The sequence below is a fragment of the Phyllobates terribilis genome, unplaced genomic scaffold (genome assembly GCF_046119375.1).
Source record: "Phyllobates terribilis strain yellow unplaced genomic scaffold, ASM4611937v1 Scaffold_5__5_contigs__length_657084704, whole genome shotgun sequence".
Classification (NCBI taxonomy): Eukaryota; Metazoa; Chordata; class Amphibia; order Anura; family Dendrobatidae; genus Phyllobates; species Phyllobates terribilis.
Window position 1 is genome coordinate 606868229 of NW_027362765.1, and position 27871 is coordinate 606896099.

The 27871-nt window shown below is 40.2% G+C and overlaps 1 protein-coding gene across 1 annotated transcript in view; it reads right to left on the minus strand.

Moving 5' to 3' along the window:
• The window catches only part of LRMDA (leucine rich melanocyte differentiation associated), a 1575514-nt gene that overhangs the window by 1442186 nt on the left and 105457 nt on the right, over positions 1 to 27871 (minus strand). Inside the window, exon 2 of the mRNA XM_073681467.1 lies at positions 13475 to 13575. Within this exon, the coding sequence (XP_073537568.1) occupies positions 13475 to 13575 (101 nt within the window). The remainder of the gene's footprint in view (positions 1 to 13474; positions 13576 to 27871) is intronic.

A 27871-nucleotide genomic window follows, 5' to 3' on the forward strand; every position in this document is an offset into this window, starting at 1 on the left:
GCATTTATGTTGGGGTTTTCTGTCTAAGTCTCTGAAAAAGAGGATTCAGACATAACCCAATGGAAACATTCACTATAATGAGCAAATGGAGTCATTTTGGACTGTTTCTTGTGTCTGATCTTGAGTTGTCCTGTCTTTTTTGGCATGCACAAAAGCACAGTCATGCACCTCTAAAAAGATAGACGCCACAGAAACAAAGGCCAGACAGTCAAAAGTAACTTTGTCTTCCTTATGATAATGAATGGTTCAGTCAAGCTTTCTGTTTGAATCATATTTTTTTGCAGATTTACACAAAACACTCAATGTAAGTGCTCAATGTGGAGCACAGGGTAAATGTAAAACAAGCCTTAAAGGTTATACAAAATGTTGTGTACCCCAAAATAAATAGTACCAATAATGACTTCAACTCATGCCACAAAAAACAAGTTCTCACTCAGGTCTCTCACGCGTCAATATAAAAACAGTGGGTTTCCGCTCTACTGGTAGCTCCAAGGCTTTGGAAAACAACATGCCTCCCAACAAGAAAATCCAGCAAAATAAGCTTTCTGAAAGCTAAATGTACCCCCTTCCGAGCTCTGCAATGTTCCGAAACAGCAGTTAGCGTCCTCATGTTTGGCATTGGTGTAATTGGAAGAATTCACTAAACAATTTAAGGGGTGCACATCCCCAGAAGCACAAGCGAGGCACAATCTATTGTGCACCAACACGGTATCTTAACTATTTTCACTTTGCAACATACACTGTGTGCTTATTTCTGGTAAACATCTACAGGGACAAAATAGTTACTACACACGTAGATAATGTACAATAGGAAATTATATTGTGGTACAGTGTTAGCCGGAAAAATCAATGTAAATATTTTTATGCCCAAAAATGCAAAATTTTTAGGCATAAAAATATTTATACACGTAGATAAAATCCCAAAAGGAGCGGAGTTTCCAAAATTGAGACACATTTGGGGGGTTTCTGATGTTCTGGCACCTCAAGGGCTCCGTCAATGGCACCAGCAAGCTATCCCAGGAAAATTTACATTCCAAAAGTCAAATAGGGCTTCTTCCCTCTGAGCCCTGCTGTGTGCCCAAACAGTTTTGCCATGTTAAGGGCCACTGTGTAACAAATTGTAGGGTTCATTCTCACCTATTACCCCTTATTAAAATGAAATCTCTGGGACAAAAATACAATTTTAGTGGAAAAAAATATAAGTTTATCTTCACCAGTCAATAGTAAAAATTTTGTAAAACACCTATGGTTTCAAGATGTTCACTACAGGTCTACATGAATTCATTGAGGTGTTTAGTTTGTAAAATGGGGTCACTTTTGAGGGTGGTGCTATTCTGGCACCTTTGAGATTTATTTATTAATGTTACATGGCACCGGCAAACCAATTCCAGCAATATCTTCAATCAAAACTAAAAAAGAAAGAGGTTAAGTTTTGTCTGAATAGTAGTTTCTGATCACAAATGTGGTATTGGCGTACTCAGGAGAAATTCTGTTACAAATTTTGGAGTTCATTTTCTCCAACTATTCCGTGTCAAAATGAACATATTGAGGGTTCAAAATGCTCACCACACCCCTAGTTAATTTGTTAGGAGGTATTGTATTCAAAGTGGGGTCACATGTTCTGGTGAAATTGCATAACAAATCCAGAGGGGTCTTTTTCTCATACTAACCATTGTAGAAGTGAAAAATTTGGGACTAAAGCAACAGTTTAGTGGAAAAAAAACATTTTTTTTTTTTTTTGTGTCCAAGCATTGTAAAATTTTTTGAAGCACCTGTGAGTTCAAAATGCTCACGATTCCCCTTGATGAATTCTTTAAGGGTGTCGTTTTTAAAATAGGGGCATCTGTGGGAGTTTCTGCTGTGTGGGATATTTTTCCCTGTGGGTCCGCTGGATGCACATTGTGTACATAGATATTTATGGGCTATGATTCACTTTGTTAATACATGAATGCAATATTTATACCAATTTATAATACCCAATTGATATACGTTTCCCTGTTCTCTTTCTCCGTTTTATACTTGTGTTTTATCTGGCCATGTGGCAGTTTTTATATTATTGATTCGATAAAATTATATTTTTATTAATTTATCGGGCGTTGTTTTGTATCAGAAAAAAAATCTAAATTAAAGCCAAACAAATGATTCATGCTGCAAATATTGCCCTTTCTCCTGCTCTGTGGTTCCCCCTGCAGTGTCACATTACTCTCTACTATACTGAGGCAGCAATTTACTTCCCACCCCTTCTCCCAACTAGGAAATGTCTATCCACTCCTCCCTTTCTTTTTGCAGCAGTTGATCTGATCCTTCTCAGTCACTGACACCTTCTTTGTGACATTTTACAGCAGATGCAGCTGCACAATAAATCCCTTGCAAACAGTTTGTGTTCTGGAGAATCTAAGGGCTTGTTCACATACTGCGTTGTTGACGCATTTTTTCTTGAACAGTGGTACAGTAACAGCAAAGGGAATGAGGTTTCTGAAATCTCATGCACACATTGCTTCTTTTTTCCCTGCAGATTTTAACCATCAAAGCGTTTTTTCAAAACCGTAGCATGTCATTTCCTACAGCGTCTTTGCTGTGTTTTTCACCCATTCAATTTGAATTGAATGGGAAAAAAAAACACATCAAAGACCCATATAAAAATTAGGAAAAATGTGTGGCTTTTATGCAGCATTTTTCCTTCCAACACAGGTTTTCGTGGCAGAAAAATCTGCAGCAAATACTCAACGTGTGCACATCCCCTAAAAGCACACTTGATCGTTCAGCCAAAAGCTGCGTAATGTTCATAGCCAGCTTCAGGATAGCGTCTACAAATACAACCTGACTGCGTAGACATTTACTAATTAAATCACAGTATTCTAGTGAGACTTATTCACTTCAAAAGTCCAGGTACATGTAATTGTATTGTAACCAAGTACTGAGGGTAGGTTGTCTGGGATTTCTTACTCTGTTCCAATCACTGCCCCATTTGGATGTTATTGCTATTCTGTATTACGCCTTATTGGGATTTGTTAATCCTTTCCCGACCGGGCGATTTTCCGCTTTGGTCTTTCCTCCTCTTCTTCCAAGGGCCATAACTTTTTTATTTTTATATTGATCTAGCCATGTGGAAGCTTGTTTTTTGCAGGAAAAGTTGTACTTTTCAATGACCTCATCCATTTTTTCATGTGATGTACGGAAAAGTGGGAACAAATTCCAAGTGCGGTGAAATAGCGAAAAAAAGCTCAATTCTGCAATTTTTTTATTTCTATCGTTCATTAAATGGTTAAAATGACCTGGCAGTATGATTCGCCAGGTCAATACGATTACGACGATTACAAACATGCAGGGGGTTTTTTAAGTGGTGAAAAATAAATTCGGAACAGCCGTAACGTTTTCAATTTTCAGTCGATGGAGATGTGAGGGCTTGTTTTTTTGCAACTTGAGCCAATATTTTTATTGATATCATTTGGGGGTAGACAGGTTGTTTTGATTGTCTCTTATTGCATTTTTTCTGTGCGCTGTTGTGGCAGCTGAAAAAGAAAACGCAATTCTGGCACTTTGATTTTTTTTACTTTAGCTGGTGACTGATTGATTGGACATTTATGAATGTGGAGATACCATATAGGTCTATTTTTTTACCTAATTTTAATGGGGGGGGAAGGTGGTTCAAACTTTAATTTCTCATAGTTTTTAAAAAACTTTTTTTTTTTTTTTTTTACTTTTCACTGTATTTATTAGTCCCCTTAGGGGTTTAGAGTTTGCAATCGGTTGATCTCTTGTGCTATATACTATATATACTTGTGCTATATACAGCACTACCACAGTAGTGCTGTATATAGTGAAAATGATTGTCTCCAATGAACACCAACGACAGACAGGCTTTCACAGGAGCACCATCAAGCAAGGTACGGGGGTCTTCAACATACCCCTAGCTGTCATGGTAACCCATCAGCCCCATGGGACGAGCACTGTAAATGTTGCTGCCACAGATTGACAGCTGCATTTAGCAGGTTAAAGTGCACCTGTCAGCAGGATTGTGCTCAGTAAACTACATACACTGTCAGGTGGGCGCCATTACACTGATTAATATGATACCTTGGTTGATGAAATCCATCCTGTGGTTCTTGTGTAATCTTTACTTTCAGCTTGGAGATAATGATATGCTGGTGCTTCGGGGCGGCCTGTGGGGGCGCTCTCTCTGGTGCTCTGTTTACATATTCATCTGTATGCTCTTATGACAGCTCACTGATCCGTCACTGACCTGCCTCCTATTTTACATAATGCATCTAGTAGTGCGGGGCTAGGTAAAATAGGAGGAAGGTCACTGAAGGCACAGTGAGCTGTCATAAGAGCATACAGATGAATATGTAAGCAGAGCACCAGATAGAGCGCCCCCCCACAGGCCGCCCCCAAGCACGGGCATATCTCCAAACTGAAAGTAAAGATTACACAAGCACCACAGGACGGATTTCATCAACCAAGGTATCATATTAATCATTGTAATGTCGCCCACCTGACAGTGTATGTGGTTTACTGAGCACAATCCTGCTGACAGGTGAGCTTTAACAGCTCTGCTCCATGTATGGCTGTTAGAGGCAGATGATGGATGAATATCACAGCCATCATCTGCCAGCAAAGATGCGGGCTCAGTTCCTGAGCCCACATGAAAATTAGTGAGCTGACATAAGACGTAACTGTATGTCATAGGTAAGGAATTAAAGAATGTAAAGAAAAGACAGTAAACATTTAGTATTCTATATACCAGAAGTAAATATAACCGGCAGTGAACTCAAAGAGGCAAATAAGGCATTAATAAAATACCTCTTGGTTCTTTCTTATTTACTTGCCCTAATTTGTCTACAAGTTCACATGAACTTTAAGTCTTGCAGAACCATTTTTTTTTTACTAAAGGCTGTTATATAACAATTTGGACCTTCTTTCTGTAGACAGGCAATTTCCAAAACTGGATCCAGGTCTGTCTTCTGTCACAGCCGACCGCCACAGGAAATAAAGGTTGCAATAGTAGCCGTTGGGGCATTAACTGAAGATTTTTCATTGACATCCTGCTTATTGAAAATGCAGCCATTTCATCAAGTCATAAAACCTCCTTGTACAATATTATGTATGATATTTAGAGGCCCCACACACAATTATCAACCTGATGGTTGGATTAAATGAAACTAAAAATTGCACTGTGAATGGAAAGCTTTAGAAGTAGTGTGATAATAGACATTACAGGTCTTAAACATTAACAACATAAATAGACAGTAAAAAAAAGTATGAAAAATATGATATTAATTATTGTAACATCAGACAGATACTCTTTCAACATATTTAACAAATGACTTGAAAATGGAAGGGTGAAAAAGAGAAAATATAAAAAAAAAGCTACTAATTCTATGCAACAGGAAACAAAGCCGTTATAAAGATAAATCAATTAGCTTGCTAATTTCTCCCTTCTCATTTATTTAGCTGTACACTGTATTTGTAGTAATTGACTACAATTATGTTAATTACTAACTCTAGTGTAATTACTATATTTATTGTAATTGATCACGCAATGTACCCACAGCAAAGCTGGCATTTTGTCGGGCATCAAAGGAACAGGCTGCTGGAAGACGGTTCTCCAAACTAAATGCAGGGAGGGGGATATGCTATTAGCAATTGAAAAGGGTAAGTTGGATTTTACGCCCTGTTAGCTTGAAAGCACCAGTTCATTAAGGATATTAATTTCCTGATAACTACACATTGAAGCATGACATACCAGCGCTGTATCTATAGGACTTACGGATTATAAATGCCTGACAGCTTCAACAGCTAAAGTGAAATCAATTAAAACCACAGCATTTACAATCAAAGAAGACATAACTGCCCCATAACTACCTAAGACTACAATTTTCACACGACAGAAAAAAAAAGAAAGAAAGAAAAAAGGCCATTCAGATACCTTCAAAATCTGACAGGTCAAGAAAGAAGTTTGAAACAAAACCAACTTATAACCATCATCTCTCCCTTTGGCTTGTCAGATCAACGTTACCACGCCTGTGCAGCGACTGCCTTAGCCTGCCAGCTGCCACAAGGTGATTTTTCATGTCTTGTCAAAAAAAAATCTTTTATTCTATTTGCTCTGCATTAACATGTCAGGTTTATTGATCAAGCTCCCTTCTGCTTCCACAGCAGGGCACTGTGCTCTTATGCCTAAGGGGGCTTTGATGTCCTCATGGCATTCCAGGCCAAATAATGCACATACTAAATGGATTTAATGCAGAAAATGTGTTTCCGTGTGACAGCTACATTAATAACAGCCATCCATGCTGATAAATATGCATTTCTATCAAGAGATAACTACACCCCTCTTATTTTGCGTATTCACTACACTCTTCTACTTACCAACAATCACTTTCTGTAGTAATTCCATACTTATGGTAATCATTAAAGTAGCACACCAACAGAGCAAGTGCCAGAAAATATATCCATATACACAGCTCACACTTCATTCGAATGGAATCTATTCTATTTAATATCCACTCAAATGCTAAAATGCATAAACATGTTCAGGTAGTCAATTAACAGGTACTTCATGATTTTCTATATTAGCGTCAAGCAAGGGGTGTAAAGAAAGGAAAGTAGAGACCACACAAAACCCTCTCCTGTTCACTGCCCGTGAGATGATTCTTCACTACAAGAACGGAAGTTACCTGGACGTGAAAGTCATCCATTAAAAAAGGGAGTAAGGCAGCCAGGGTTGTTACCATCACCTGAAAAGGCCAAAAGCAGCTCTGAAGTCATCCATGATCCCTGTATATTTCAATAGCAAATAACCACAAGTGTCACCCATATTGACCAGTGATTTTTAACGAAAAACATTTTTTTCAATACATTTGTTGATATGTTAATGTTTGCAAATTTTCACCGGACAGTTAGGGAGATATTCCAATACCTTAATGTTAAGAAATATTGGTAGAATACAATGGGGAAAATAAGTATTTGATACACTGCCGATTTTGCAAGTTTTCCCAACTACAAAGAATGGAGAGGTCTGTAATTTTTATCATAGGTACGCTTCACCTGTGAGAGACAAAATCTAAAAAAAATCCAGAAAATCACATTGTATGATTTTTATATAATTAAATTGCATTTTATTGTATGAAATAAGAAATAAGAAATTTGATCACCTATGAGCCAACAAGAACTCTGGCTCTCACAGACCTATTACTATTAGTTATTCTTTAAGAACACCTCCTGCTCTGAACTCATTACCTGTATAAAAGACCTTGTCCACACACTCAATCACACTCCAACCTCTCCAACATGGCCAAGACCAAAGAGCTGTCTAAGAACACCAGGGATAAAATTGTAGACCTGCACAAAGCTGGCATGGGCTATCAGACAATAAGGCAAGCAGATTAGTGAGAAGGCAACAACTGTTGGCACAATTATTAGAAATTGAAAGAAACACAAGATGACTTAATCTTCCTCTGTCTGGGGCTCCATGCAAGATCTCACCTTGTGGAGTAAGGATAATTCTGAGAAAGATCAGGAATCAGCCCAGAACTACACTGGAGGACCTGGTCAATGACCTGAGCAGAGTTGGGACCACAGTCTCAAACATTACCTTTAGTAACACACTACGTTGTGCATGGATTAAAATCCTGCAGGGAACGCAAGGTCCCCCTGCTCACGCCAGCACATGTCCATGCCCATTGGAAGTTCGCCAAGGACCATCTGGATGATCCAGAGGAGGCATGGGAGAAGGTCATGTGGTCAGAGGAGACCAAAATAGAACTTTTTGGTATCAACTCCACTCGTCGGGTTTGGAGGAAGAAGAAGGATGAGTACAACCCCAAGAACACCATCCCAACCGTGAAGCATGTTGGGGGAAACATCATACTTTGGGGGTGCTTTTCTGCAAAGGGGACAGGACGACTGCACCACTGAAGGGAGGATGGATGGGGTCATGTATCGTAAGATTTTGGCCATCAACCTACTTCACTTATTGAAGACGGGCTGTGGCTTGGTCTTCCAGCATAACAATGACCCAAAACAAACAGCCAGGGCAACTAAGGAGTGGCTCTGTAAGAAGCATTTCAAGGTCCTGGAGTGGCCTAGCCAGTCTCCAGACCTGAACCCAATAGAAAATCTTTGGAGGGAGTTGAAACTCAATGTTGCTCAGCAACAGCCCCAAAACCTGAAAGATCTGGAGAAGATTGGTATGGAGGAGTGGGCCAAAATCCCTGGTGCAGTGTGTGCAAACTTGGTCAAGAGCTACAGGAAACGGATGACCTCTGTAATTGCAAACAAAGGTTTCTGTACCAAATATTAAGTTCTGTTTTTCTATTGTATCAAATACTTATTTTGTGCAATAAAATGCAAATTAATTATGTAAAAATCATACAATGTGATTTTCTGGTTTTTATTTTTAGATTCCGTCTCTCATAGTTGAAGTGTAACTACGATAAAAATTACAGACCTCTCCATTCTTTGTAGGTGGGAAAACGTACAAAATCGGCAATGTATCAAATACTTATTTTCCCCACAGTATGCCATAAACTTGTTATTGGTGAATGTCCAACTTCTGGGAACCTTGCCATTCCTGGAGGTGATAGAGGTCCTTTCAGCATTTCTCTTTCAAATGTGGTACTCTCGGCCACTGGGTGCTCAGGAAACTGTAATGCACCTTTATTACAAAGAATAAATTAGATTGTTTTGTAGTTCCCTGCTCACAGAGTAGGTGGAAGTGTGCAAGTAAAATCAGTGGAACCAAAGCTCCTAATTCCATTCTAAGGATCATTGTGGTCTAACAAGTCCGACCATTATAGTAAGTGATAATATATATGCCAACCACATTAGAAAATCTCTTTCAAAATGTAGCCACTGACACTATCAGAAGCTGGAATTCATGTGGCAGCTTTTATTTTTCAATTACTTTTATTTTCAATGTTTTACAGAACAGTAGTTTTTATAAAAGGTTTACAGTATTTGGATACTAATAATTCTGCTTATATTGAGAAGTGAATAGTATAATTCATTGAAAATGGTATAATGATAGGAGAGGTGTAGAGTAACAGATTAAATATCTATTAAACATAACATAATATTGTTTTGTATAAAAAGAACATAATTTAGCAGATTTGTTGTAGAAAGGTTTGTGACTGTTCTATGTCTCTTAATGGGGTTTACACAAATCCACGCTGCCAAAACCACTCCAAGTACTATGGTTAGCTTTCACTGCCATAATAGGGCATGTGGGTCACAGAAAATTGTCTTAAATCAGTGGTTTGAAAGCCACAAGTGGCTCACAACCTCCAGCCGTGTGGCTCTCCAGAGAAGGACTAGTCATCTACACCAGTGTTCCCCAACTCCAGTCCTCAAGGCCCACTGGATCATTTCTTCAGGATTTCCTTAGTATTAAACAGGTGATGGAATTATTCCCTGTGCAGGTGATGGAATTATCACCTATGCAATATTAAGGAAATCCTGAAGACTTGATCTGTTGGTGGGCCTTGAGGACTGGAGTCGGGGAACACTGATCTACACTAATAATCCTGTAGACAACGTTTCACCCTTGACAATAAAATAGTTGCAAATGTTTGCAAGTTTACAATTTCTTATTTATCTCTCTGTATCACCTCCATTTCTTAGCTGAACATGGCACACAGACTGGGAACCTCTGAGTTGAGAATTCAGATTTCAACACTCCAACCGAAAAGTTCTGGCTTGGCCAGATATTCTGGTAGACAAAAGATGTATAAATTAATGTGCACAGAACTTCATTGAAGATTTACATGTAGCCTCTAGCGGTTGTTTTTAAGAAAACTGGAGTGCTGTCAGTGAAATACGGTAATACAGTACACACATAAATCAGGGAAGATAGAGACTTCGAGAACTAATGGATTATTAAATGACCGAATACAAGCAAGTTGTATGGATGTAAGACAAAAGGAGGTTAGTTTGAAATAGAAGCCAACAAAGACTTAAAAACTTAGAAAGGATGGCACACACAAACTGACGGGTGGGCACATAACTACACTCAAGATTGACATGCAGAACAAATCTTTTTTAACACTTTACGACAGTATGCACACTGTACTGAAATCCTTGCTGTCACAATCAATAACATGCATTTAATCTGATGACCAAAACGGTGAAGAGGAAAGACTACAAACACACTAAACATTGTCCTAAACTTGGCTGCCACATTCCTCCACAGTGGGGTCAGGCGGATGTGCATGAGATGCATGTGACATGTCAGCACACACATTACTAAACATTAAAGAAGTGCTAAAATTTGTAAAAATGTATTAAAAAGGGGTTGTTCAAGCATACTTTTAACCTGGTCTGACATGGGGGGTGAATAGACATTAGTGGATTGTACAGCTGCAGAGGCAACTGCTGGATGCCTGGTAAGAATCAGGCATGGGTCCAATTAATTATAAACAGAAACTAACTGGCCGTCAGGAAGGTTACTTGGCAAGTATATTCCCTAGAGTACACTATCACCTCTCCAGGCCCAATGTCCATACTTCCTTTCCACTGAATTTGCTTCAAAGAGGTTGCCTCTAGTTCTTAAATGGTTTAAACTGCAAAGTGACCTTAAAGAAAATCAAACTTTTCAATTTGCCTTTTATTAAAAATCCTCTCAGTTCTCAAAAATGAAGGGATTTTTAATTTTATACCTTACAGCGCGATGCATACTTACCGGCCACCACTGCAGTCTCAGAGTGTCAGACCCACCTAGAGGTACCTAGACAAAGAGCACTCCACTTGCAAGCTCTATGCTTCAAAGGGAAACTGTCAGTAGGATCGGCCCTCCTAAGCCATCAACATGGGCATGTAGGGCATAGAAGCTGAATAAAATGACACCTTGATATCTGTGATCTGATGTCTTATTCCAGAGAAATCCACATTTTTCTTACATGTAAATGAGCTGTTTGGGACTATAGGCCGGACACTGATCTGCATGAGAATCCGCCTCTAGAGATTACTATCAATAGAAGGGGTCCTTACCAGTGTGAGACAAGTAACTAACACAGAGCAGTAGAACTGAACTTTGTCATATAACAAACACATTAGTAGCTGCAGCTCTCACAGCTCTGTTGTATTGCAACAATATTGCAACCTTGTCTGTCTGTGAGATGGAAGATGAAGATGAGAGGAGCCGGCAGATGTGTCAGGTATAATCACACACAGCTCTGCAGTGAGATCAGGAGAGCAGAGAGCGGCCATTACACATCACACTGGTAATACCTCATTCAATTTATAATAAGCTTTGGAAGCCGAGTCTCATGCAAAGCAGTGTCTGGCCCTTAGTCCTGAAGAGCGCGTTTACATATAAGAAAAATGTGGATTTCTCTGGAATAAGACATTGGATCGCAGTTATCAAGGTATCATTTTATTCAGCTTCATATGACCTACATGCCCATATAGTTGGCATAGGAGTGTTGATCCTACTGACAGATTCCTTTTAAGCCTGGAAGAGTCGCTCTGAAGCTGGCCATATCACTGGATCCAGCCAACCTCAGTCTCTTTAAGTTTCTCCTATGTTGCACAGGCAAAGCTGATCCTGCTGGCAGTATGGCATAGCACTCCGTTCAAACCATCGGTACAACCATGCCACTGCTCCAGACTGTCAATCTTCAGGAGCGTACCATCCCTGGCAACCAGAATACTAGATAGTAGTGGAGCGTGCAGGAATGTACAGTTTACAAGGTCAAAAGATGTGAAAAGTCCCCTTTAAGCATTCAATCTTAAACAGTCCCATCCCACAAGTACAACCTCTGTTCGAATCCAAGGCTTCTGTCATTTAACCACTTCACAACTTATCATTTCAAAATATACAAACAGCTCGCAATTTCCTATTGGGGCAAGATTTATTTAAAGGGATGGTCTGTGACTTTATAATTAACTAGGTTCGACACCTGGCACCCCTATCAGCTGAAATCTGTTCTGACAGGACATTGGCAGCAGGTCTCTCATAGAGAACACAGAAGCTCTCCAAGCTTTCCTATGTATGGAGGATAAATAGATATTTTTGGCAGACAGCCATCTATTGTGTATGAGGTGCTTGATGCTGCATAAAAGCACTATAATAAAAAATGGGAGATAAAGTGCAATTCTCTGCTGCTGCTACTAAGCTGTGTAAGGCTATGGTGTTCTGCCCCAAACATTTCTTATATCCAGTCTCCGCAGGAACAGATTTCAGATGATCCATGAATGTACCCGAACCCCACCTATCATATTGATGACCTATCCTGCGGGTAGGTGATCAATCTTTAAGTCCCAGACAATCCCTTTAAATGTTATGATAAATATTTTTTTTATTTGCTAAAATACTTTTATGAATATATAAGGTATTAAGTTATGTACAGATAAAATTGAATTAACTGTTATTTTTTTTAAAGGTCTAGTTATTTTAGCTGTTACTGTACTTAGCTTTCTGATATCATCAGGAGGATGACAAGGGCTACAGTAAATATATTCCTGCTCTACCCACTTTACTGAATGTTGTAATGAAAAAATGACCCAATATATAAGATAAATATATATCATTAAAAATACAAATGGGGTGTGTAGCCTGCATGTGAAGTTACAAAACAGTAATGTCTGTATTTCTGTATTTAAAAATAAAGATTAAAAACTGGAATTTAGACATTGCGGTGAGTTTGTAGTGTGTTCAGTGAGTCTCTGGAAGTATGCTTAAAACCTTTACAGGATATTCTAAATGTGGGTTACTTTATGAAATCTCAAAAGTAATTGGTCAATCAGTAAATAGTCCGGTGTGGCCTGTCACATCATTAGCTCATGACAAATTGAGAAGATAAAGGGTCAGGAGTTGACTTGAATTTTGGAGCTATTAATGGTAACTCTCAATTAGAAATCCAGAGAGATATCAATCCAAGAGAATGTCAAAAGGCAAAAAAAGCAACCAAGCAAAGATAGCCGAACCTCTAGGAGTGGTCAAACCAACCACTGATAAATTCTTAAAAAGAAAAGGAGTCCACAAGGGAGTTCAGCTAACACCAAACAGGCCTGGAAGGGCATCAAATGTAACTAAAGTGGACAATCGCAAAATTCACAGATGGATAATGATTAAGAGCCATACCATAAAAGCAACCCAAAAGCTTCCTAAAGAAATGGAATATTCTCCAATTACCAACTTAGTCATGTAATCTGGAAATTCCTAATAGGTTTGTAAAAGTTCCCTTAGGCAAAAATTCACAGTTCTATCAAATCTGAATCCACATACAGGAGTGCAGAGGTTAAATTAGGAAAACTTCTGGACCCAACTGTACTTCTAACAATGCACTGTAAGTAGGTAATGGTAAACAGGCAAGACATGTACAAAAAAGTAACCAGCAGCCTGGCATTCACAGCATAACCTCCTACAGACTGCAAATTATCAAAGCAACAAACATTTACCCATTAGGAAACCATGTTTACTAGGAAGGAACAAACGGAATATTGTGCTCCACACAAGGCAGGGTTCACTTACCTCAATAAGTTAAAGCTCAGATCCAGTCTCTTTGCTTCATGTCCATATTTTTTGTTGAGAAATGATGGAATCTTAGTGCAATCTTTCCCAATATAAGATACCTAATATAAAAAAAAAAATCACTTTAGTAATTTTGTAATGAAGCTGGTGCTCAAGAACAGAGGTATTTTTAATTCTATAGTTTACAGCTCGCGGCCAAGGTTACCAGCCATATCTGCAGTCAATCAGAGGTGGTCACTTTCCTAAGCAAGGAGCACAATGCTTGGAAGCTCTTTCTATGGAGCTTACAAGCAGTTCTCTGGAGCTGGCCAGATCACCGGATCTGTCCAGCTTCAGTGCCTCTGCGCACCTCCAAAGCTAGAGGCACACTTCGGATCAGTAGTGTGGTGACCTGTTAATAATGCTGTTTGCCGACTGGTAATGCACTTCTTAATAAGTAACATTTCTCATATGTCTATTTTACATCTCCATCATTTTTCAAACGTCATTTTATTTTGTTAGGATGTTAGAAGAGTTAAAAGTTTAGCAGCAATTGCTCATTTCTTTAAAAAAATATTTAGATTTGAGAGTCCTCAGTGGTTGATACCTTTTAATGGCTAACTGAAAAGATGGTAACAAATTGCAAGCTTTCGAGACTACTCAGGTCTCTTCATCAGGCATAGTACTATCAACCACTGAGGACTCTCAAATCTAAATATTTTTCTATCTACTGGCTAACACTGTACAAGAATATATATTTTCCTCATTTCTTTAGGGACCTATTCAGATTTCAGTGGACTTTGAGAGGCCTATATATTGGAAAGGCCTCAAAAGTGATACCATTTTAGAAACCGCACCCCTCAAATATTTCAAAACTGTTGTCAGGAAATTTTTTAACCCCTCACATGCTACACAGGAATTAATGCAAAGTGAAATGAAAAAAAATAATTAAAATTTTACCTCTACAATCTTGCTTTAGCCAGAATATTTTCACTTTTGCAAGAGGTAACATCCAAAAGTTGACTCTAGAGTTTGTTACCCACTTTCTTTCGAGCGCAGTGATACCCCACATTTAGTCAAAAAGTTCTGTTTGGACAAATGGCAGGGATCGGAATGGAAGTAGCAATATTTGAATTTTAGAACACAAAATGGATGAAATAGATTGCGGGCACCATGTCACATTTTCCGGGCCCCTAAGGTGCAGAAACAGAGTGATCTCATTTTGGAAACTACACCTCAAGGATTTTATCCAGGGGTATAGTGAGGATTTTGAACCCACAGATACTACACAGAATTTTATAACATAAGGCCATCACATTGAATATGTCATCATTAGTCTTGAGCGCCAGTGCTCGCTACTTAAGTTTGCATCGGGTGCTCGGGTATGCACCAAGTATGGCGGGTGCTATAGTGACATGCTCGAGTCCCCGCCCCGCATGTTTTGCGGCTGTTAGACAGCCAAAAAACATGAGGGGATTGCCTATGTATGGCAGGTAATCCACGTGTTTTTTTTGGGTGCCTAACAGCCGTGACACATGCAGGGCGGGGATTCGAGCAGGTCACATGAGCACCCGCCATACTCGGTGCGTACCCGAGCACCCAATGCTAACTCGAGTAGTGAGCATTGGCGCTCAACACTAGTCGTCATTTTTTTTTCACTTTTGAAAAACACTAATCCCAAGCCCATCTCCAACCCTAAATCTAAGCCCAACCCCGAGCCTAACTCTAAGTGCAACCCTAACGGCAAAGAATGAAAGAAATAAAAATAATAAAATTTAAAAAAATGAATCTGACTAAGGGGATGACACAGGGGGGATGATTTACTAATTATTGGCTTTTAATCAAAAGGCAACAATAGGAAAAATCCCTGCTGTTGCTGGGTGCCTGCTGGCAGATCCTGGCGGGTGCACTGTGCATGTGCCAGCCATTTCTTTTCAGGATGAGGACGCGAAAGGCTGGGGGATGGAGCAGGAGGGACCAGGGGATGGCCGAGGTATGGGGAAGAGGGGCAGGGATTTCTTCTTGGCACCCTAGGCCCAGGAGCTGGAAGAAATCATTAGCTTAAAGAAATAAAATAAGATTTCTCAACAACAAGACCACAGCTATGAGGCATAGATGTAGGACTAGTTTAACATTTCTATCAGCTGTATGCCCATATTAAAAGGTCATATACATCCCAGGGGGTGACAGGTTCCCTTTAATGCAAGGAAAAAATAAGCAATTTGTGCATGAGACTAAAGTGGTCTCATTCACTTTGCTGGTACTAGGAAATCCTTCAGATTGTGACAAAACTGCTCAAAAAATAACGCAACAAAAAAAAGAAGATGTACACACTTGAAAGCCTTAACGATACGTCTAATATTGTGTTTGTGCTTTTGTTTTTTCCTCCCTTCTTCCAAAAGCCATAAGGCTGTGTGCCCAAGATCCAGGTTTGACATTGGGGACTAATGCAGCGTCAAACCCGCAGCGGCCAGATGTTACAGCATAGTGGATGGAAATCCCATGTCCACTATGCGTCTGCAGCTCACCCAAGGAAACTGACATGCGGCACGTCTTTCCAGACCGTAGCATGTCAATTTTTCCGGCGGGTCTGCATGCGGGCTTTCCCCATAGACCTAACCTCGAAGAGGAATGTCTGCATGTGAAAAAAAATGGCGCTGCTCATTTGCATAAAGTGAGCAGAAGCCGCCGGCGGCTCCTCTGCAGAGTCTGGGCCACAGGCCTGGATGCATTGTGGGCACATACCCTAGCTATTTTATCGTTCAATCGGTATAGCCATATGAGGGCTTGTTTTGTTCAGGATGAGTAGTTATTTTTAATGAATCCAATCAATTTAGCATATAATGTACTGAAAAGTGGGAAAAACAGTTCCTGTTGGCAACACGATTCTCGAGTTCAGTATGATTACAGAAATGCCAAACATGTATACTTCAGTTTTTTTACTATTTAGTGACTTAAAAAAATTCTAAACTACGACAATTTTGCAGCTTATGCTGTAACCATGTTTTTCACATACCCATTATAGTCAAAGGACCAACAAGTGGGTTGTCATAATTTTCTTTATTTTTTTATCATATGAGAAAAGCAGATATTAGGCTGATAAGAACAGAGATATGGATGAAAATTGGATTCAGCACACTTTTTTCCCTCATATGCAAAAAACACACAAAAATACAGTATATCCATACAGTATGGTATGTATACAGTTAGGTACATATATATTTGGACAGAGACAACATTTTCTAATTTCGGTTCTAGACATTACCACAATTAATTTTAAACAAAACAATTCAGATGCAGTTGAAGTTCAGGCTTTCAGCTTTCATTTGAGGGTATCCACATTAAAATTGGATGAAGGGTTTAGGAGTTTCAGCTTCTTAACATGTGCCACTCTGTTTTTAAAGGGACCAAAAGTAATTGGACAGATTAAATAATTGTAAATAAAATGTTCATTTCTAGTACTTGGTTGAAAACCCTTTGTTGGCAATGACTGCCTGAAGTCTTGAACTTATGGACATCACCAGACGCTGTGTTTCCTCCTTTTTGATGATCTGCCAGGCCTTCACTGCAGTGGTTTTCAGTTGCTGTTTGTTTGTGGGCCTTTCTGTCTGAAGTTTGGTCTTTAACAAGTGAAATCCGTGCTCAATTAGGTTGAGATCAGGTGACTGACTTGGCCATTCAAGAATATTCCACTTCTTTGCTTTAATAAACTCCTGGGTTGCTTTGGCTTTATGTTTTGGGTCATTGTCCATCTGTAGTATGAAACGATGACCAATCAGTTTGGCTGCATTTGGCTGGATTTGAGCACACAGTATGGCTCTGAATACATCAGAATTCATTCGGCTGCTTCTGTCCTGTGTCACATCATCAATAAACACTAGTGACCCAGTGCCACTGGCAGCCATGCATGCCCAAGCCATCACACTGCCTCCGCCGTGTTTTACAGATGATGTGGTATGCTTTGGATCATGAGCTGTACCACGCCTTTGCCATACTTTTCTCTTTCCATCATTCTTGTAGAGGTTGATCTTGGTTTCATCTGTCCAAAGAATGTTCTTCCAGAACTGTGCTGGCTTTTTTAGATGTTTTTTAGCAAAGTCCAGTCTAGCCTTTTTATTCTTGATGCTTATGAGTGGCTTGCACCGTGCAGTGAACCCTCTGTATTTACTTTCATGCAGTCTTCTCTTTATGGAAGATTTGGATATTGATACGTCTACCTCCTGGAGAGGGTTGTTCACTTGGTTGGCTGTTGTGAAGGGGTTTCTCTTCACCATGGAGATTATTATGCAATCATCCACCACTGTTGTCTTCCGTGGGCGCTCAGGTCTTTTTGCATTGATAAGTTCACCAGTGATTTCTTTCTTTCTCAGGATGTACCAAACTGTACATTTTGCCACTCCTAATATTGTAGCAATTTCTCGGATGGTTTTTTTGTTTTTGCAGCTTAAGGATGGCTTGTTTCACCTGCATGGAGAGCTCCTTTGACCGCATGTTTACTTCACAGCAAAACCTTCCAAATGCAAGCACCACACCTCAAATCAACTCCAGGCCTTTTATCTGCTTAATTGAGAAAGACATAACGAAGGGATTGCCCACACCTGTCCATGAAATAGCCTTGGAGTAAATTGTCCAATTACTTTTGGTCCCTTTAAAAACAGGGTGGCACATGTTAAGGAGCTGAAACTCCTAAACCCTTCATCCAATTTTAATGTGGATACCCTCAAATGAAAGATGAAAGTCTGAACTTCAACTGCATCTGAATTGTTTTGTTTAAAATTCATTGTGGTAATGTCTAGAACCAAAATTAGAAAAATGTTGTCTCTGTCCAAATATATATGGACCTAACTGTATATTTATTACAAGTACTTACCAGACCAGTATAGTATACAGTGGCGTTAAAAAGACTACACGCCCGTTAAAATGCCAGTTTTTTGTCATGTAAAAAATCATACCAAAAAGAATCATTTCAGAACTTTTTCCACCTTAAATATCACCCATAACCTGTACAAATACATTGAATGAAATCTGAAATCCTTTCAGTAGAAAAAAAATAAAGAATTACAATAATCTGGTTGCATAAATTTGCACACCCTTAAACTAATACTTTGTTGAAGTATGAATTTATGGCAGCATTCAATCTGTTTGTGTAGGAGTCAGCAATGCACATTTAGATTCGGCAATCTTTGCACACTCTTCCTTGCAGTAGCTCCACATTTGTCAGATGGCAAGGGCATCTCCTGTGCACAGCGCCCACTTCAGGTCACCATAGATTTTCTATTAGACTCAGGTCTAAGCTTTGACTGGGCCATTCCAGATCTTTGATCTTCTCCTGGTGAAACAATTCTTTTGTTGGTTTGGAGGTTGCGTAAGGTCACTGTGGTGCTGATAGGTAAAATTCCTCTTCATCTACCCCTAAGGCCTGCAGGGGTAGTTGTGAAATTGACTGATATTTGGAACTGTTCATAATTCCCTTTAGCTTGACTAAAACCACAGTTCCAGCTGCTGAGAGAAGGCCCCAATGTATAATTCTGCTTCACCAGGCTTCATTGTGGGTATGGTGCTCTTTTGGTGATGTGCAGTGTTGTCTTTGTGCCAGACATACAGTTATATGAAAAAGTTTGGGCATCCCTATTAATCTTAAGCTTAATGTTTTCTTAAAATTGGTGTTTTTGCAACAGCTATTTCAGTTTGATATATGTAATAACTGTTGGACACAGTAATGTTTCTGCCTTGAAATGAGGTTTATTGTACTAACAGAAAATGTGCAATCTGCATTCAAACAAAATTTGACAGGTGCATAAGTATGGGCACCCTTATCATTTTCTTGTTTTAAATACTCCTACCTACTTTTTACTGACTTACTAAAGCACTTTTTTTGGTTTTGTAACCTCATTGAGCTTTGAACTTCATAGCCAGGTGTATGCAATCATGAGAAAAGCTACTCAAAGTGGCCACTTGCAAGTTGTTCTCCTGTTTGAATCTCCTCTGAAGAGTGGCATCATGGGCTCCTCAAAAGATCTGAAAACAAAGATTATTCAACATAGTTGTTCAGAGGAAGGATACAAAAAGCTGTCTCAGAGATTTAACCTGTCAGTTTCCACTGTGAGGAACATAGTAAGGAAATGGAAGAACACAGGGCCAGTTCTTGTTAAGGCCAGAAGTGGCAGGCCAAGAAAAACATCAGAAAGGCAGAGAAGAAGAATGGTGAGATCAGTCAAGAACAATCCTCAGACCACCTCCAGAGAGCTGCAGCATCAACTTGCTGCAGATGGTGTCACTGTGCATCGGTCAACTATACAACGCCCTTTGCACAAGGAGAAGCTGTATGGGAGAGTGATGCGAAAGAAGCCGTTTCTGCAAGCACGCCACAAACAGTCGGCTGAGGTATGCAAAAGCACATTTGGAGAAGCCAATTTCTTTTTGGAAGAAGGTCCTGTGGACTGATGAAACCAAGATTGAGTTGTTTGGTCATACAAAAAGGCGTTATGCATGGCGGCAAAAAAACACAGCATTCCAAGAAAAACACTTGCTACCCACAGTAAAATTTGGTGGAGGTTCCATCATGCTTTGGGGCTGTGTGGCCAATGCCGGCACCGGGAATCTTGTTAAAGTTGAGGGACGCATGGATTCCACTCAGTATCAGCAGATTCTTGACAATAATGTTCAAGAATCAGTGATAAAGTTGAAGTTACTGTTATGTTCTGGTTCTGCTACCAGAGCTAAGGAAAGAGAGGAGATCTGTCCCTACGATAGAACTCAGCTTGATCCCTACGATGTAACAGGGGACCTGATCCTGCGATCAGACCTGCTAAAGTCCTAAGCTAGTCTGTACGGAGACCTATAGATGTGGGGAAGGAATCCCTACAAGTACTAAGGACTGGGAGGAAAATGGGACACCTCCTAACAGAAATAGTAGCAGACAGACGAACAAACAAAATATAAAGAACACAGAGGTCCGTAGACCAAGCAAACTAACAGTAGATACAGAGCACAGGCTAGCTAGAAAGTAGTTATACAATGAAGTCCAGCAAAGCCAGAAGGGCGGAGCAGGATTAAATAGGCCAACAAGGTCATGTGACCAGTAAAGGAAAAAACCTAAGAGCAAGGTTCTAACAGTACCCCCCCTTCTAAGAGGATCCTCCGGATCCCCTAGGACCAGGCTTATCAGGAAATCTCCTGTGAAACGCTCTGATAAGTCTGGACGCGGAAACATCATCTAACCTCACCCAAGAGTTATCCTCGGGTCCGAAACCTTTCCAGGCCACAAGATTCTGCAAACTACCTCTATACCGTCTAGAGTTAAGGATGCGAGAAATTTCATATTCCCCGTCCTCCACCACCGGAGGAACAGAGGCAGAGGCGTCACCATCCGACACAACAGCTTTTTTTAACAGAGAGACATGAAATACCGGATTAATTCTCCAGGAGGTAGGAACCTCCAACCTAACAGCAGATTGGTTGACAACTTGAAGCACCTTAAAGGGCCCTACAAACTTGGGACCCAATTTCTTAGAAGGAATCCTCAACCGCAGATTCCTAGAGGACAACCAAACCATGTCACCAACAGCGAACAAAACCTCCTGTCGTTTCCTATCAAAGTAGTCTTTAGATTTTCTGTTGGCCTCCTGAAGATTACCACGCACATCCGTCCAAACTCTCTCCAAATCACCGGAAAAATTCTCCTCCTCAGGCACGGCAGATCCCAACTTGGAGAACGACCCAAACGACGGATGTCTCCCAGAACAACAAAAAAAAGGCGAACAACCAGCAGAAGATGATGTATGATTGTTCAGAGCAAATTCAGCAAGTGGCAGAAACTCAGACCACCCCTCTTGATTGTCTGCCACAAAACAACGCAAGAACTGCTCAACATCCTGGTTTTTCCTTTCTGTCTGGCCATTAGATTCAGGATGATATCCGGACGAGAACGACAAATGAACTCCCAACCTGTCACAAAAGGCACGCCAAAAACGAGCCACGAACTGAGGACCCCTATCAGAAACAATGTCAGTAGGAACGCCATGAAGTCTGACAATTTCCTTGACAAAGGCCTTAGCGAGAGTTTTAGCGCAGGGCAGTTTGACGAAGGGAACCAAGTGACACATCTTGCTAAAACGGTCCACGACCACCCAGATGACAGTAAAACCCTCAGAGGGGGGAAGGTCAGTTATAAAGTCCATCGCCAAATGTGTCCAAGGAGCACTGGGAACCTCCAAAGGACAAAGCAACCCCGCAGCAGGAGTATGTGAGGACTTAGATCTAGCACATATAGTACATTGACGCACCCACTTAATGACTTCCTTCTGCCATCCAGGCCACCAAAAACTGCGACCCACCAGTCTCTTGGTCTCAGATTCCGGGATGACCTGCCAACCGAGATTCGTGACACTCAACAAACAAATCTCTCCTAAAGGTCCCAGGCACAAACAACCTCCCATGAGGAGTGTTAGATGGGGCATTCTCCTGTGCTTTAAGAATCTCATCTTCCAAAACGGAGTCCAAAGCAGCTATCACAACACCTTCTTGTAAAATGTTCTCCACTTTCTCAGCACCGACTATGGGAGAAAAACTGCGAGACAAGGCATCCGCCTTAACATTCTTAGTACCAGGGATGTAAGTAACGGAGAAATTAAACCGCGAGAAAAACAGTGCCCACCTAGCCTGACGGGCATTCAGGCGCTTGGCAGCATCAAGATAAATCAGATTTTTATGATCCGTAAGAACCTGAACGGGAAATTCCGCACCTTCCAAGAAGTGGCGCCAGTGTTCAAATGCGAGTTTAATAGCCAATAATTCCCGATTACCAATATCGTAATTCAGTTCAGCCTCCGAAAAATTTTTTGAAAAAAAGGCACAGGGATGTAATCCATCCCCGTTATCCTGAGACAATACTGCGCCAACCCCCACAGAGGAAGCATCAACCTCAACCAAAAACGGCTTAGTCACATCAGGCTGCATAAGGATGGGAGCAGAGGTGAACCTCTCCTTGAGATACACAAAAGCTTCAATGGCCTCAGAAGACCACTGAACCGCATCAGCACCTTTCCTGGTGAGATCGGTCAGAGGTTTGACAATACTAGAAACATTTTTTATGAATTTTCTGTAATTGGTGAAACCTAAAAACCTCTGTATCGATTTCAAACCAATAGGCCTAGGCCATTCCTGTACAGCTTGAACTTTAACCGGGTCCATCTCAAAACCTTCGCTGGAGATAATGTAACCCAAAAAACTAATTCTCTGTACAGCGAACTCACATTTCTCCAGCTTAGCAAAAAGCGAATTGTCCATTAACAACTGTAATACCTCACGTACGCTCCGCCAATGAGACTCCAGATCCGGCGAATAAATCAAAATGTCATCCAAATACACAACCACATTTTTGCCGATCAAAGGTCTAAGGATGTCATTAATAAGATTCTGAAAAAATGCAGGAGCATTAGTAAGACCAAAAGGCATAACCAGATTCTCAAAATGACCCACAGGAGTGTTAAAAGCAGTCTTCCATTCGTCACCCTCCTTCATGCGCAACAGATTGTATGCCCCCTTAAGGTCAATTTTAGAGAACCACTTGGCCCCCATTAACTGGTTAAACAGATCAGGAATCAATGGCAGTGGGTAAGGATTGCGTACAGTAATTTTGTTAATCTCACGAAAATCCAGACAAGGACGTAAACCGCCGTCCTTTTTTTTTTACAAAAAAAAATCCAACCGCCACAGGAGACTTAGAGGGCCTAATGTGACCGGCGGCCAAACTTGTCTGTATGTATTCCTCCAAAGCTTTCCTCTCAGGAATAGTAAGGTTAAATAAACGACTTTTAGGAAGAGTCGCTCCAGGGACAAATTCAATAGAACAATCATAGTCTCTATGGGGAAGCAAAACCTGCGATTCCTTCTCAGAAAAAACTCTCCAAAAATCCTGAATAGGAACAGGCAATTCTCCCCTATCCAAAGCTGCAATACGCCCATTACAACACTTGTCATAACATTTATGGCTCCAGGATTTAATTTCACTGGTAGACCAATCCAGTACAGGATTGTGAAATTTTAACCAGGGCAATCCCAATATTACTGGAGAAGGCAAGTTATTCAAAACTACCAAATCCAATTTCTCATGGTGAACACCATTAATAGTGAGAGGAAATTCACAGACCTTGAGAGTAATATTCTTCAAAGGGGAACCATCCACAGAAACCACAGCAATGGGGGATGATAAAGGTTCGGGTTTTAAATTGAGTCTTTCCAAGAATCCCTCATCAATTACATTCAGAGTAGACCCACAATCAACAAACACCCGAAATTCCATTAATTTTTCCTGAGCAATCGTGGAAGCAGCTAAAAATACACCCTTGGAATTTAAACAGGCAATACGGGCATGACTGACCATTTTTTTTTCTTTCTTCATACGAAGCTCACAGCCTTTAATTAAATGACCAGATTTTCCGCAATAGAAACACAAGCCTTCAAAAAATCTACGGTCTTTTTCTTGAGAGCGAGGTGCCACCGATCCAATCTCCATCGGTTCACCACTGTTAGTACACACATTCTCATAACCAGAAACTGACATAGCAGAGGATTTGCTCTCATTAACCCTTGTACGCAGTCTCCTATCCACCCGTATAGCTAATTGCATAGCCTGTTGCAAATCTTCAGGTGTAGGATAAGCAATTAGCAGGTCTTTAACCCTTTCATTGAGCCCAGCAAGAAATAGACTTTTCAGAGCAGAATCGTTCCACCCTGTTTGAGTAGACCAACGACGGAAATGAGTACAATATTTTTCCACATTACCTGATCCCTGTTTCAAACGTCTCAACTCAGTCTCAGCTGATGCGACACGGTCAGGATCATCATATAATAGTCCCAAAGCAGAAAAAAAACTATCCACTGATCTGAAGCATGTATCACTAGGTTGCAAAGAAAAGGCCCACTCCTGAGGCTCTTTGCGCAAAAGTGACATTATGAACCCTATGCGCTGGGATTCATCCCCAGAGGACTTGGGTCTCAAACGAAAATACAATAAGCAAGCATTTTTAAATGAAAAAAATTCTCGGTGTTCACCAAAAAATAAATCCGGCAAACATACCTTAGGCTCCAAGAAATGTGCTCCAGGACAGTTACTCACGTGCTGACGGAGCTCGGCCACCTCCAGAGAGAGTCCCTGCAGGCGATGAGCCAAATCCTGAACCGACACCATGATGGAACAGAAAAATCTTTCCTTAGAGAATTTGCAGGCTGGACTTACTGTTATGTTCTGCTACCAGAGCTAAGGAAAGAGAGGAGATCTGTCCCTACGATAGAACTCAGCTTGATCCCTACGATGTAACAGGGGACCTGATCCTGCGATCAGACCTGCTAAAGTCCTAAGCTAGTCTGTACGGAGACCTATAGATGTGGGGAAGGAATCCCTACAAGTACTAAGGACTGGGAGGAAAATGGGACACCTCCTAACAGAAATAGTAGCAGACAGACGAACAAACAAAATATAAAGAACACAGAGGTCCGTAGACCAAGCAAACTAAGAGTAGATACAGAGCACAGGCTAGCTAGAAAGTAGTTATACAATGAAGTCCAGCAAAGCCAGAAGGGCGGAGCAGGATTAAATAAGCCAACAAGGTCATGTGACCAGCAAAGGAAAAAACCTAAGAGCAAGGTTCTAACAGTTACGCAGGGGATGGATCTTTCAGCAAGACAATGATCCAAAACACTGCTCCAAATCTACTCAGGCATTCATGCAGAGGAACAATTACAATGTTCTGGAATGGCCATCCCAGTCCCCAGACCTGAATATCATTGAACATCTGTGGGATCATTTGAAGAGGGCTGTCCATGCTCGGCAACCATCAAACTTAACTGAACTGGAATTGTTTTGTAAAGAGGAATGGTCAAAAATACCTTCATCCAGGATCCAGGAACTCATTAAAAGCTACAGGAAGCGACTAGAGGCTGTTATTTTTGCAAAAGGAGGATCTACTAAATATTAATGTCACTTTTCTGGTGAGGTACCCATACTTATGCACCTGTCAAATTTTGTTTGAATGCAGATTGCACATTTTCTGTTAGTACAATAAACCTCATTTCAAGGCAGAAACATTATTGTGTCCAACAGTTATTACAGATATCAAACTGAAATAGCTGTTGCAAAAACACCAATTTTTATAAAACATTAAGCTTAAGATTAATAGGGGTGCCCAAACTTTTTCATATAACTGTACCTTTTGGAATTATGGCCAAAAGTTTCAACCTTGGTCTCATCAGAACAGAACACATTTTCCCACATGTTCTTGGCGGGCTTTATATGTTTTGGCAAAACATAGCCAGGTTTGTATGTTTTTCTTTCTAAGAAGTCTTCCGTCTTTCCCCACCACACCACTGGCCAAACATATAACAATCTCCCGTATTCTTCATAACATGGTGTACACAACCAGTACTTGCCAGAAATTCATGCAGCTTCTTTAATGTTAGTGGAAGGTGTAGTTTACTCCTTCATCACAGTTGTTCAGTTTTTGTTTTTTTTCCTCCCCTTCTTCTAAGAGCCAAATTTTTTTTTATTTTTCTATCCACACAACCATTTGAGGGCTTGTTTTTCGCATTAAAAGTTCTACTTTTGAATGACATAATTCATTTTATCATGTAATGCAATGGAAAGCGGGAAAAAATTCCAAGTGCGGTGAAATTGCAAACAAATGGTGCAATTCCACAATTTTTTTTTGTTTTGTTTTTTATTTACCATGTTCACTACATGGTAAAACTGACCGGCATATACGATTCTCCAGGTCAGTACGAATATGCGGATATCAAACATGTTTTGTTTTGTTTTTTTTATTTAAGTGGTGAAAAAACCTCGGAAATTTGTAAAGATCTTGCTTGTGTCACCATTTTCCGAGACTCGTAACATTTTCATTCTTCGGGATATGGGGCTGTAAAAGGGCTTTATTTTATGCAACCTGAGCTCAGGTTTTTACTGATACTATTTTGGTTAGATACAATGTTTTGATTGCATTTTATTGCAATTTTGCAGTGACCAATAAACTAATTCTGCAGTTTTGATTTTCTTTTTTTGTTATGCCGTTTACCGGTCAGATTAATCTATTTTATATTTTGATAGATCGGACTTATCTGACCGAAGCAATACCAAATGTGTTTTTTTTTAATTGTTTTATTTTAATGAGGGCCCCCCTTTTTGAATGGTGATTTGGATTTTTTTTTTCATATTTCTTTCATATTTTTAAAAACTTTTTTTTTATTTTTACTGTATTTAAATAGTCCCCTTAGGGAACTTAAAGCTGTGATCATCTGATCCAGGGGTGGATTAAGAGTTGCCAGAGCCCTGGGCAGTTTAGAAGGCGTGCCTCCCCCACCCCCACCTCAACAGAAATAGTGGTGAACATATCGCAGCGCACACATTTTTCCCTTATGTACAGAACTCTATATAACATAGCGCCATACATAATAGGGCAGGGGTGGGAGATTAATTTTCAGAAGGGGCCAGAGAGACCGTGACTGTTGTGGGGGCAATTTTGCTCAATATTAACATATTAATTATAATTATTTTTAATATTATTTGTATCACTTAATATTGAGCAGAATTAATATGCTGACACACCCTATATACAGTACAAGCCCCCACTTAGCCCCCTCTTTCGCCCAGGGCCCACAAATACCTGGAGCCGGCCCTGTCTCCACTCTTCCTCCAGACTCTGTGACCTTGATTTCCAAATGAAAATTGGAACTCTGGGACCTTGTGGAGTGTGTCAATGACTGCCTTCTGGACATCTGTCAATTCGGCAGTCTTCCCCATTATTGTGGAGCCTACTGAAACAGACTAAGGGCCATTTTTAAATGCTTAGGAAGCCTTTGCAGGTGTTTTTTGTTAATTATTTTAATTTACTGAGATAATGACTTTTGTGTTTTCATTGGCTGTAAGCCATAATCATCAACATTAACAGAAATAAACACTTGAAATACAGTACAGACCAAAAGTTTGGACACACCTTCTCATTTAAAGATTTTTCTGTATTTTCATGACTATGAAAATTGTACATTCACACTGAATGCATCAAAACTATGAATTAACACATGTGGAATTATATACTTAACAAAAAAGTGTGAAACAACTGAAAATATGTCTTATATTCTAGGTTCTTCAAAGTAGCCACCTTTTGCTTTGATGACTGCTTTGCACACTCTTGGCATTCTCTTGATGAGCTTCAAGAGGTAGTCACCGGAAATGGTTTTCACTTCACAGGTGTGCCCTGTCAGGTTTAATAAGTGGGATTTCTTGCCGTATAAATGGCGATGGGACCATCAGTTGTGTTGTGAAGAAGTCTGGTGGATACACAGCTGATAGTCCTACTGAATAGACTGTTAGAATTTGTATTATGGCAAGAAAAAATCAGCTAAGAAAAACGAGTGGCCATCATT